Below are 13,799 nucleotides of genomic sequence, written 5' to 3'. Positions count from 1 at the left end.
TGGGAGTAGCAGGAAGAGGCCAGTAAGTAAGCTATGAAGAACGGCACTTTGGGAGGCCAAGGCAGGCGGATCATGAAGTCAGGAGTTCAAGACCAGCCTGGCCAACATGGTGAAACCCCATCTCCACTAAAAATACAAAAATTACCGGATGTGGTGGCACAGGTTGCAGTGAGTTGAGATCACCCGACTGCACTCCAGCCTGAGTGACAGAGCAAGACTCCATCTCAACAACAGAAAAGCTCCGCCTGGTTGAAAAATTGAAACCTGTTGACAAATATATTGTTTGGCCAGGAGTGTTTGTTTGTTTGTAATGTGCATTTGAATATCTTTAGGCAGCATATGCACTCTCCACACTATATGTTTTGATCTGTCACCCAGCTGTTTCTCACAAGTCTGGCTCCTCCCAAGACCTATCTGAGTTTATGTTGCCTTTTTAGGCCTTGAAGGAGGCACTGACAGTTTTAAAGGTGATGGGGAGACCTGGTAAAATATGTTTCAGAAAAATAATAGGGGTTAGGCACGGTGGCTGATGCCTGTAATCCCAACACTTTGGGATGCTGAGGTTAGAGGATCACTTGAGCCTAGGAGTTCAAGACCATTGAGCCTAGGAGTTCAAGACCATTGTGGGTAACATAGTGATACGTTGTCTTTACAAAACTAAAAAATTAGCTGGGCATAGTGGGTGTACACCTATAAGTCTCAGCTACTTGGGAGTCTGAGGTAGGAGGACTGCTTGAGCCCAGAAAGTCAGAGCTACAGTGAACTAAGATCACACCACTGCACTATAGTACCTGGACAACAGTGAGACCTGTCTCAAAAAAAAAGAAAAGAAAAGAAAAAGGAAATAAAAAGAAGGAAAGGAAAAAGAAAGACGATGGGGGTTAGCTCTCAACACACCCCAAACAGGAAATCAAAACAGAAATTATAAAGCATTTTATACTCAGATAAAGAACTAAAATACAACTTATGCTATGGAATAAAAGGAATTTAAAAAATGAGTCTAATAAACTAATGTGGAAAGATCACTGAGGGAAAAAAGCAAGTTGCAGATTATTTGGGGGGAGGAGATTGTGAGTGAGAGGGTTGGGATTAGAGAGTGAACAGTCTTTTAGCCTCTTCAGTAGATGTTTGGTTTTTTTTTTTTTTTAAGAATTTATTTATTTGAGACAGAGTATCACTCAGTTGCCCAGGCTGGAGTGCAGTGACCCGATCTTGGCTCACCGCAATCTCCGCCTCTGAGGTTCAAGCAATTCTGTCCCTCAACCTCCCAAGTAGCTGGGATTACAGGCATGCACCACCATGCCCAGCTAATTTTTATATTTTTAAGAGACGGGATTTCGCCATGTTGGCCAGGCTGGTCTGGAACTCCTGAACTCAAGTGATCGGCCTGCCTTGGCCTCCCAAAGTGCTGGGATTAGAAGCATAAGCCACTGTGCCTGGCCTAAAAAAACATATTTATAATTTTTTTTTTTAAAAGGAAAGAATTACCTTTGGGGTCAGGTTGGAAGATAAATTATGAAGGGAAGAAACTGGAAGCAGGGAGACCAATTACAAAGCATGAATAACCCAGTTAAAAGACCTAAACCAATAAGAATACTGTATGAATGGAAAGTATTATTTAAGAAATTAGAGATAAAAACAGAGTATGGTGATGATTGTGAGATCATAAAGGAAATCAGAGATAACTTTCCAAGGTTCCTAAATTTTCCAATTTTCCTACCTATACTCCAAACAAAATGTGAACTCTGTTAAAAATTTTTTTACACAACTGTGGGATATTTTGTCAAGGTGGGGGAAGATGCATGAGTAGAATACCTCTGTTTTCAAATAAAAAATAATTTTCTCTTTACAGTTTCTTTCTCAAAAGATAGCTTTCTACCAATTATCCCCAAATTTTTCTACTTTCTAACATCCTGAATAAACTATGTGAAGTACATGGGAACAACAGAAATAATCTGAATAAAAACTCAAGCACTTATAGTGCTTTCAGGGGCTGGGGAATCACAAAGATGCGAATTTGCATCCCACCTCTCCCATTTCTTAACTGTGTAGCCTGCAGCAAGTTACTTTAGCCTCTTTGAGCCTCACTTCCTTTACCTAAAAATAGGGACAATAAGGCCCTCTAAGGATTGCCTGTAGGATTACACGAAATAAAGACTTAAAATGCATAGCAGAATATGGGCTCCAGATAAATGCTTATTCCTTTAGCAAACTCAGGCTAGAGTCAAAATTGGGATGACTTTTTAAAAACTGATACATAACAAGAATCTTAAACATGTACATACTCAGTATCTATCATACCACTCTAGATCATAATCCTAGTAAATAACCCTAAAGGGCCAGGTGCTGTAGCCCACGGCTGTAATACCGGTACTTCTCGAGGCTGAGGTGGGAGGATCACCTGAGGTCAGGAGACCAGTTTAGCCAACATGGTGAAAGCCCTGTCTCTACTAAAAATACAAAATTAGCTGGGTGTGGTGGCGCATGCCTGTAATCCCAGCTACTCAGGAGGCTGAGACAGGAGAATTGCTTGAACCCGGGAGGTGGAGGTTGTGATGAGCTGAGATTGCACCACTGCACTCCAGACTGGGCAATAAGAGTGAAACTCTGCAACAAGAGAGAAACTCCATCTCAAAAAAAAAAAAGGAATTATAATAATAATTCTAAAAAACCCTAAAGAGGTTGGGTGCCATGGCTCACGCCTGTAATACCAGCACCTTGGGAGGCCAAGGCGGGTGGATCACAAGGTCAGGGGTTCAAGAGCAGCCTGGCCAATATGGCAAAACCCGTCTCTACTAGAAATACAAAAGTTAGCTGGGCGTGGTGGCACGAGCCTGTAATCACAGCTACTTGGGAGGCTGAGGCTGCAGTGAGCTGAGATTGTGCCATTGCTCTTCAGCTGGGGCAACAAGAGCAAGACTCCGTCTCAAAAAAACAAACAAAAAAAAACCCTAAACACTAAAAAGGTTTTTTTCACAAAAATGCTCACCATGGCATTATAGATAAAGCCTAAAATCTGAAACAACTTTAATAGCCAACAAAGGGGAAGAGTTAAATTACTTAGCCAAAAAACTTTACATTCATAAAATTACATTCAAATTCCTTGCAGAGCATTTATTGTTTTCTTTTGGGTTATGCAAGTAATACATCAGTTACCTGTGGAAAATACAGAAAAGCACGAAGAAAATTAAAATCGCCTATAAAATGAAATTTTAGTAAAAAGAAAATTAACAGACTGGGGATGATGGCTTACACCTGTAATCCCAGCACTCTGGGAGGCCAAGGTGGGCAGATCACGTATGGTCAGGTGTTTGAGAACAGCTTGATCAACATGGCAAAATACCATTTCTACTAAAAATACAAAAATTAGCCGGGCATGGTGGCGTAGCACCTGTAATCCCAGCTACTGAGGAGGCTGAGGGAGGAAAATGGCTTGAAGTCAGGAGGTGGAAATTGCAGTAAGCCAAGATTGTGCCACTGCACTCCAGCCTGGGCAACAGAGCGAGACTCTCAAAACAAAAACAAACAAACAAAAAACCCAGAAAATATCTGCCACATTGAATGAAAAAGCATAACTCAAAATTAAAACGACAGTATAAGGCCAGGCACGGTGGCTCACCTTAAGTCAGGAGTTCAAGATCAACCTGGCCAACATGGTGAAACCCCATCTCTACTAAAAATACAAAAAATCAGGCATGGTGGTGGGCACCTGTAATCCCAGCTACTCGGGAAGCTGAGGCAGGAGAATCACTTGAACCCAGGAGGTGGAGGTTGCAGTGAGCCAAGATCATGCCACTACACTCCAGCCTGGGCAACAAGGGTGAAACTCCATCTCAAAAAGAAAAAAATAAATAAAAATTAAAATGCAGTATGAATTCAACTATACTTTAAAAAAAAGTCCTAAAAACAGCTTAGATTACATATCAAAATATAATGAGTACTTTATAACGAACTGTAAGACTACAAGGTCTAGCTTTTTTCTTTTTATTATTATTATTATTTTTTTTTTTTGAGACGGAGTTTCAATCTTGTTGCCCAAGCTGGAGTGCAGTGGCACAATCTCGACTCAGTGCAACCTCCATCTCCTGGGTTCAAGCGATTCTCCTGCCCTCAGCCTCTTGAGTAGCTGGGATTCCAAGCATGTGCCACCATGCCCAGCTAATTTTTGTATTTTTAGTAGAGACAGGGTTTCAACATGTTGACCAGGATGGTCTCGATCTCTTGACCTTGTGATCCACCTGCCTTGGCCTCCCAAAGTGCTGGGATTACAGGCATGAGCCATCGCACCTGGCGCTTTTTTCTTTTTAATATTATTAGAATAATTTCTACATTTTGTATAATAGTCATGCTTTGCTTCAGAATCAGAAAAACAAAACACCAAATGCTTCAAATCTAAGAAAACGACCTAGATGCAAATCACAAAACCAAAGGCCAGTGTATCCTGGACTGGAGTTTCAACATCAAGATGACTCCAATATCAAGACGAAAAAATTAGTAGTGAGTCCATATCCATAAAAATATGTAAAAGAAAAAGTTTAAAGATTATAAATATAGCAGGGTGACAAAGTAGAAATTCCATAATAAATCAGAAGTGAACATCAGCCTAATAGGGGCTTCAAAATGTTCTACTTTTTTTAGACAGAGTGGTCAGGGAATGGAAAAGGAAAAAATAGAAAAATTCACATTTCCTGATCTCCCATGAATTTACAATCTAGTACAGTAGATAAGCAAGTGTGGAGGAGGGAAGATTTCCCTCTACCTTCTGAGGGTTAGGTGACTGAAATAAATTGACAGTGAGCAGTTTAAGAGAAGAAAAAGTATACAAATTTGTTACATGTAGGGGGATCACAAGAAAGAAAAATAAATACCTAGAACCCAGTAAGACTGAGAAGCTTTCTTATTCTATAGAAATTATAGAAATAATTTTTAAATAATTATAGTATAAACTTATAGAAATAATTATATTTCTATATTTCTTATAGGCAACTTAGGGGAGAGTAAACCATATACATTATTCATTTATTTAAGATTTTGTGTGTGTGTGTGTGTGTGTGTGTGTAACTCCTAGGCTCAAGTGATCCTCCCTGTAGGTACACACCACTGCACCCAGCTTAGTAAATGATTCTTGGGAAAGAAAAAAAATCAGTGGGCCCTCAGAAGAACAGGTGACAGCTAAGACTCTCTGTCTGCATGTTGTGTAGACCTCCAGTCTCATCTCCTAAAACAGAAATTAATCTTCCCTGGTTGATAAGCTTACCAGGGAAGGTATTCATGACAATAGAGTTCCTTCTTTTTTTTTTTTTTTTTTTTGCAGGCTGGAGTGCCGTGGTGCGATCCTGGCTCACTGCAACCTCTGCCTCCCATGTTCAAGCCATTCTTGTGCCTCAGTAGCAGGGATTACGTGCATCACCACACCTGGCTAATTTTTCTATTTTTTAGCAGAGATGGGGTTTCATCCTGTTGGCCAGGCTGGACTCAAACTCTTGACCTCCACCTGCCTTGGCCTCCCAAAGTGCTGGGATTACAGGCATGAGCCATAGCATTTGGCCTAGAGTTCCTTTTGGAGGATGTGTCTTTAGGTAGATGAAGGAAGTTTAGAGGCAGCCCTCCATCAGCTGTTCCCCAACTGCCTTCAGTTTGAGGTCCAAAGCAGAATATTTTGGGGTGGCATTTCCAGAACTTCTTTACAAGCTATACATATTGCTACACATATCTATAACAAGAAAAACTATCTATAATAAATATCCCCAAGTGCTAAAGGAACAAGGAGTAAAAGCAACATGCTGGGGAGTCAGAAAGGCTTTGTAGGTTTGTAGTTCCCAGAATGGATGGGCCTGAAGGATGATCAGGCTTTCTTTTCTCTGTTTAGGATTTCAATGGATGACAGTACTAAAAGAAAAAGTTAAAGAGGGAACAAAGCAATGGAAGCCAGAAAATACCAGGAAAGTGGAGGATCACCAAAATCAAGGCTGCAAGCCTTTCAGCAACACCAAATTTCCCTTGTCCAGTTCTTTGCACATCAAGGACTCTTCTTATCTGTAATTTGGTCTCTAGCGTAGAGCGGAAAGGGGTTCTATGCAGATCTCTGGATAGGTATATCTCCCACTGTAAATTAATAACCTTGCATGTGGATTTACAATTCAGCCTCCAGAGTTTGGCTAGAGAGAATCAGTCCCCTAGAGCCTGATTACCTCTGAAGTCAGGAAAAAAGGAAACCACCCCCCCTCCACACACACACACACACACACACACACACACACACACGAAAAGGAGTTTCTGCTCTTGCAAACTGAAAGAGGTCCCACTATCTGAGTCACTACTAATCAGGCAGGTTTTACCCACGTAGAGATCATGAGCAAAAGACAATGCTTTCGCCTCAGGGGCAGTAGAGATGGTACAGGGAAAAGGCTTAAAAACCACTAACCTGTGAAAGGCAGTGGAAAACTGAGTAGCAACAACAGGTGTTGCATCCCCCAGGCCTTGTGGAAGCAAAGCCTACCCACCCCAGCTGTTGCAGAGAAAATCACAACAGAAAAGTCATGTTTCTTACCCACCATTTTGAGTCTCTTGGTGGAGGGGGAACCAAATAAACTAGAACAAGTTGGAGAAGAGACCCAGGAAAGTGTGTGATAAAAAGAGAATGAACCCTTGGCAGGTGGGAAGAATGAAACAAGTCCCTTAGAATCAAATGGGAAATCAATGACCGGGCATGGTGGCTCACGCCTGTAATCCCAGCACTTTGGGAGGCCAAGCCAGGCAGATCACTTGAGGTCAGGAGTTCGAGACCAGCCTGGCCAACATGATGAAACCCTGTCTCTACTCAAAATAGAAAAATTATCTGGGCGTGTAATCCTAGCTACTTGGGAGGCCGAGGCAGGAGAATTGCTTGAACCTGGGAGACGGAGGTTGCAGTGAGCCAAGACTGTGCCACTACACTCCAGCCTGGGTGACAAAGTGAGACTCTGTCTCAAAAAGAAAAGAAAAAATAAATAGAGCTATTAAAATTCTCTCTCTTTCTCACACACACACAATCTTTTTTTAAAAAATCAACTCAACTCTATAAAGTGCTTGAGTGTCTGAAAAATTCAACCATGGCTCAGTGTTTCATAAACACACCTGCAGCTGTAAGGGGAGAGTTAAGGTGATGAGTGTGCTTAGGGAGGCTCACAATTAAACAGTATATATTTTTAACATCAAAAAGTACAATTTCATTTTTAATTAAAGTTCTCTACACTATACCATATACAGATTCACAAAAACATATTCTATTTACATTAATAAACAGAGCATAAATATCAAGCTATCACTCAGCATTTTAGCTTTTGGAATTATAAGTAATAAAATGACACAAACATTTTAAAAGCCATAAACTCCCATTTCAACTAGGGATGAAATTCTGTTTGAACATAGGCAGCGAACAACACATTGTACACTGGAAATATGATAAATATGGTACTATCCTGGACCTGACTATAATTATTACATTATTTAGAAACAAAGTAGAGAGAGAGTTTAGAGTCTACCTACCCTACCCTGAGATGGAGGAAATGTTGGGTGGGGAGGCATAAAAAAAGAAGGCAGATACACTTTTACTCTTCCTGGAAGACTTTCAGACAGAAAAAACATAGTACTAGCCTAGACATTGCTACAATTATTTCATTATCTCTAATCAAAGGAAAAAAGTATTTTAGAGTCCATCATTCCTTGAAACAGAGATGAAAGATTAAGGAAGAAAAAAAAATAGGGCAGATTTTCACTTCTCTGGTAAGTTCTGGATAAATGAGATGACTATGATACACATTCAAAATCAAGTGATACTACACTTAGAGCACCATTTCATTCTACCATACAGAAAGAAAAGGATGTTTTAACTAATAAAATTAGTGTTGACACAATTGGTTAACCAAGTGATACTACATTTAGAGTACCATTTAATTCTACCATACAGAAAGAAAAGGATGGTTTACCTAATAAAATTAGTGTTGCTGCAACTGGTTACTCAGCAGAAAACAAATCAGGTCCCCCAATCTCACTTGCCAATTACAAAAATATTTCAGGCCAAGTGCAGTGGCTCATGCCTGTAATCCTAGCACTTTGAGAGGCCAAGGTGGGAGTTGGAGGATCACCTAAGGCCAGGAGTTTGAAACAACCTTAGGCAAAATTGCAATACCCAGTCTCCACAAAAAAAAAAAAAAAGTGGGGTGTGGTGGCTCACCTGTAATCCCAGTACTTTGGGAGGCTGTGACAGACAGATTGACTGAGGTTAGGAGTTTAAGACTAGCCTGGCTAACATGGCGAAATCCTGTCTCTACTAAAAAATACAAACATTAGCTGGGCATGGTACACACACCTGTCATCACAACTATTCAGGAGACTGAGGCAGGAGAATCACTTGAACTCTTGAGGCAGAGGTTCCAGTGAGTCAAGACCACACCACTGCACTCCAGCCTGGGTAAAAGAGTGAGACTCTTGTCTAAAAAAAAAAAAAAAAAAAACAAAATGCTGAGAGTGGTGCTGTGCACCTATAGTCCCAGCTAATCAGGAAGCTGAGGCAGGAGAACCAATTCAGTGCAGGAATTTGAGGCTGCAGTGGCTATGATTGCACCACTGTACTCCAGCCTGGGTGACAGATAAAACCATCAAAAAAAAGAAAGAAAGAAAAAGAAAAATCCTGCCAGGAATGGTGGCTCACGCCTGTAATCTCAGCACTTTGGGACGCTGAAGCGGGCAGATCACCTGAGATCAGGAGTTCAAGACCAGCAGGGCCAACATGGTGAAACCCTGTCTCTACTAAAAATACAAAAATTAGCCAGGCATGGTAGGCGCCTGTAATCCCAGCTATTTGGGAGGCTGAGGCAAGAGAATTGCTTGAACCCAGGAGGCGCAAGTTGCAGTGAGCCAAGATCCCACCATTGCACTCCAGCCTGGGACAAGAATGAAACTCCCGTCTCAAAAAAGAAAAAAATTCCATTCCAGGCCAAGGTGCAGTAGCTCATGCCTGTAATCCCAGCACTTTGGGAGGCCGAGGTGGGTGGATCACCTGAGGTCAGGAATTCAAGACCAGCCTGGCCAACATGGCAAAACCTGATCTCTAATAAAAATACAAAAATTAGCCGGGCATGGTGATGCACGCCTGTAGTCCCAGCTACTGGAGGCTGAGGCAGAAGAATTCCTTGAACCTAGGAGGCAGAGGTTGCAGCAAGCCGAGATCGCACCACTGCACTCCAGAGCCTGGGCAACAGAGTGAAACTCTGTCTCAAAATAAATACATAAAAATAAAAAATAAATTCCAGATAGACCAAAGATCTAAAAGTAAAAATAAACAAATAAACATGTTGGCTGGGCATGGTGGCTCACACCTGTAATCCCAACACTGGGAGGCCAAAGCAGGAAGATTGCTTGAGCCCAAGAGTTCCAGACCAGCCTGGACAACAAGGCGAAACCCCATCTCTACAACAAATACAAAAATTAGCCAGCCTGGTGGTGCACGCCTGTAGTCCCTGGGAGGATCACTTGAGCCCAAGTGGCAGAGGTTGCAGAGAGCTGTAATCAGGTGGCTGCACTGCAGCCTGGGACACAGAGCAAGACTTTCTCAAAAACAAAACAAAAAGAGGCCTGATAATTCTGATTAACATAACATTCTTATTTTTCTGTATGCAAAGCAACCCATTAAAAAAAGTCCAGACAGGCCAGTTGGGTGGTGATTCAGGGCTGTAATCCCAACACTTTTCGAGGCCCAGGAGGGCAGACGACAAGGTCAGGAGATCAAGACCATCCTGGCTAACACGGTGAAACCCTATTCCTACTAAAACTATAAAAAATAAGGCCGGTGCGGTGGCTCAAGCCTGTAATCCCAGCACTTTGGGAGGCCAAGGCAGGTGGATCACGAGGTCAAGAGATCGAGACCATCCTGGTCAACATGGTGAAACCCCGTCTCTACTAAAAATACAAAAAATTAGCTGGGCATGGTGGCGCGTGCCTGTAATCCCAGCTACTCAGGAGGCTGAGGCAGGAGAATTGCCTGAACCCAGGAGGCAGAGGTTGCGGTGAACTGAGATTGCACCATTGCACTCCAGCCTGGGTAACAAGAACAAAACTCCATCTCAAAAAAAAAAAAAGAGAAACAAGCACTTTACTGTTGGTGGGAGTATGAAATGTTCCACTCCTACTGAAAAATAACCTGGCATTATCTAATATAATAAAAAATACATATACTTCTTAACTAAACATTTCAATCCTGGATTGCTAAACTACAGAAATAAAACCTGGATTACATAAAAATATGTGTACAAGTAGATTAATGACAGTATTATCTATACTGCCAAAAAACTTTAGATAATCTGAATGTCCATTAACAGGAGGAATAACTGAATAATATGGTAGATCTATTTATTCTATGGAATATAAGGGAGTCACCAAAAATGATGAGTAAATCTGTAAGTATTGATCCCCATGGTATACTCTCAAATGAAAAAAAGCCAGGGTGCAAACATTGTGCAGTATGACACCATTTACTAAAAAAGAAAACTTTGTATATGGTTCAATGTTTTCATGTTTTAAATTAATAAAGTACTAGTATTAAGAAAGATGAGCAAAGACATTGCTGGTTTTTCCTCTGTAAACCTTTGACATTTTGCAAATTACAAGCTTTGCTTTTACAAAAAAAAAAGGAAAAATTCATTTTTTGGGGGATCTGTTTTATCTATGATACCCATATATGTGACCAAGGTCTCTGCAACTTACATGGGCCAAATAATGATTTAGGAACACAAAGAGGGCATCATATTAGGAATGAAGAACCAGAGACAAATGCATAAAAACCCAATAAACTAATTAAAAGAAAAATAAAAGGCCATTTTAAAACACAAATACAACTACTATTTCGTGAGAAAAAGGGGAAAGGCTGTTGTCCTGCCTTGGCTAAACATCTGAGTAGTTATTTGTCAGCACAGCTTTGCTGGTGAAGATGTCCGTCTATCAGACCCTTAATAACAAAAATTCCAATCAACAGGATCCTGACTCCTTTTTTTCACCTTTCATCTTAAGGTAGCATTTGGCTTTGTTACTATTTTCCAAAAAAAAGTTTCATTAAATGGATCAGTACTATATTTTATAGCATATCTGAATCAAAATGTATTTAGAAAGAGTATATTCGTAGAGCCTAAAATTGAGAAGTGTGTTTTCAATCACTTCAGAAACTCATTCATGCAACCCTCAATTACTCATCCTTAAAAGGGGGCGCCCTGCTAGGCAGTACTCAAAACCAAGCATGCCTGAAAACATATTAAACATAACTGAATGAAAATCTGCCCAATCACAGGCCAGCTGCTTGCAAACTCCACCCTAGAGTACGGGAAGAACACTTTTGATTGGAAGACAGTTGTGTTTACTACCGTGTGTGGTGCAAATTGGAAAGGTCCACATGCCCACGGTCCAAAGGAAATCTCTTTTAATGAGAAAGAAAAACAAAACGGCCCGTTCTCATACTACACTAGTCATTGTCATTAATAGAACCTCAACAAAACAGCAATTCTTGAACAATTTTGCAAGCTGATGAAAAAAATCTAAAGGCTCTGAGTTTTGGTCTGGCTGTTTTCTCATCTATGTCCCTGTATATATGTAAGACAAGCATAAACGTATTCCCAAAATACAAATCTGCCTTTGCCTCTATATTCACACAGCCCCAAGCAAGACCTCAACATAGTTGTAATGTTCTTTGCTTTAATTTCCAAGAATCACTGCAACTTTTTACTTGGTTTGAGAACCCAGTTCCATGGGCTCAGTGGTAAAATTATTTATTTAGCTTAGTGGGTGTCCAGCAAGGAAGTGAGCTTCAAAAACCTCTGCCCTTAGGGAGCACAGCAAACAACAAAGTGAATGGGGAGCCATTTCAGGTGCAGAGCTCATTAGCAATTCATCTGATGGAGGAAATGAGACGACCATTGTAAAAACCAGAAAATAAATCCCAATGAATAGCTAGGGCAAACTAGGCCTTAGGCCAAAGTATGCATATAACAGAGGATCTTAAGTATGTTTTGCCTCCAAGGGGTAGAGTGAATCTGAAATGGACACTTCTTTTCCCATCCCAGCGATCGTTTAAACAAAGTGCAGAGGACTAGAGATCCAAATCCCAATCTTAATCATCATTGCATCCCCTTATCTTTTTTCTATCATTTTGCAAATTTGCCCCACTGAGGCCTCATAAATGTCCTAGCAGCGTTTCTTATAGAGCAGGAAGAAAGATCAAAGCAAATGAACCCAAGCAGCAGAAGCAAAGCCTAAGCTATCCACAAGCCAAAAAAAAAAAAAATTTTTTTAAATCCATAAAGCTTGTATATTAGTAAAAAAGGACAATGTAACACTGTTAATAGGAAGAAAAATGAACATCAGAAACCTACAACATTACTTCCAAATCTCACAAATTGCGTTCTCGTTTATATCTGGAGAAACAAGTTCATTAAGAAAATTTGCTTTCTGCTTGCTGATCTATTACATTCCAAAAGAACGCCCCCCAACACGCACACACACACCATTTTTCATAGCCTTATCTCACCAGAGAAGCTAGGGCCCCTATCAAAATGAGGAAATAAAGTGGCTTGACAAAACTTAAACACTGTATTTTGCCGCCACATTAACGAGAATAACACATCATGATCGCGAAAGCTGGTTAAGTTGTATGACTGAACAACTTTAATCACAAAACACACCAAGGCAAGCATTCAAAAGGGGCCAAGCCCAAACACAAAGTTTCAAAACAAAACCTCTCCCAAGGTTGGGGGAGTAGCTGAGCTAGGAGCAAAAAGCACCACCCAGCAGCCCCGTTCGACTACTAAGAAAGATCTCAAACTTATCAAAAACAGCCACAACTGCAGCTCCTGTCACCCAGAAACGTAAGAGAGGAGAGCTTGAGACAGTGCCGAGAGCTGGCCTTTCTGGAGACCGCCAGGCCGAGCCCAGCTCAGACAAGGAGGAAGTAACTGCCAGATAAAAAAACCCCGAACAGCTCCAACTGCAGCCTCCGTGCCTCCCATAGCTGCCCACATTCCCGCCCCACTTGGGGCTCTGAGAGAAAAGGAACAGGGCGCAGGTCTCTTGGGAGAAGCTGGGGACCACAGGTCCGCGTCTTCGAGAGGGCAGTGGCAACTCTGAGGCTCCCGGGAGCTCCAGATTCGAGAGCCTGCTCCGAAGGCGTGTTGGGGGGAACGCCGAGAAAAGGGTCGCCCAGGAGGCGGGGCCTGCCGGCTGCAAGCAGCACCTCCTGGCGCCCTGGCCGCCCCCCGGGGGAAACCGGGGCGCACACCCCGACGCGGAAGCCATGCCGGCAAGAGCTTGGGGTGCCGAGGTGCCGGCGGGGGGCGCTAAGGAGATCTGGGGGGCACGGAAATAGGTCACCCCCATCCCACCGCCCCCTCACAAAGGCCCCCGGGGAGGCCGCCCGCAGGCCCCACAGCCCCGGCCTCGAGTGCCCGACTCGACCGCCACTCACCGCTAGGTCCTGGGGCACCGCCCCGCTCATGGCCCGCACCGTGCCGGCCCGCCAGGCTCGAGTGCGCAGCGCAGGCCCCGGATCTCCGCTTGCCGCCGCCGCCGCCGCCGTGGGGGCCGAGACCGAGGCTGAGGCCGCAGTGTCCGCGAACAGAAGCAGCAGCCGCTTGCCCACCGGGGAGGCCGCTGCGTCCGCCATCGCCGGGGCCGGCCTGACCCGCGCTCCCGCCCGCCGCCTCCCACCACCTCCGCCGCCAAGCGCCCGATCCGCCCGCAAGGCCTCCCTCCGCACCACCCGCGGCCGCCGTTCCCCC

At 42.8% G+C, this 13,799-nt stretch overlaps 1 protein-coding gene across 2 annotated transcripts in view; it reads right to left on the bottom strand.

Annotated features, from left to right (window-relative positions):
- KDM3B (lysine demethylase 3B) overlaps window positions 1-13,799 on the bottom strand; it is a 78,863-nt gene extending 65,064 nt beyond the window's left edge. For both annotated transcript variants that reach the window (XM_054249828.2, XM_008985573.4), the window contains exon 1: window positions 13,487-13,799. In XM_054249828.2, the coding sequence (XP_054105803.1) occupies window positions 13,487-13,684 (198 nt within the window). In that variant the 5' untranslated portion in view covers window positions 13,685-13,799. The remainder of the gene's footprint in view (window positions 1-13,486) is intronic.

This window comes from Callithrix jacchus, chromosome 2 (genome assembly GCF_049354715.1).
Source record: "Callithrix jacchus isolate 240 chromosome 2, calJac240_pri, whole genome shotgun sequence".
Lineage (NCBI taxonomy): Eukaryota > Metazoa > Chordata > Mammalia > Primates > Cebidae > Callithrix > Callithrix jacchus.
This window is presented reverse-complemented; position numbering and strand designations above follow the sequence as displayed.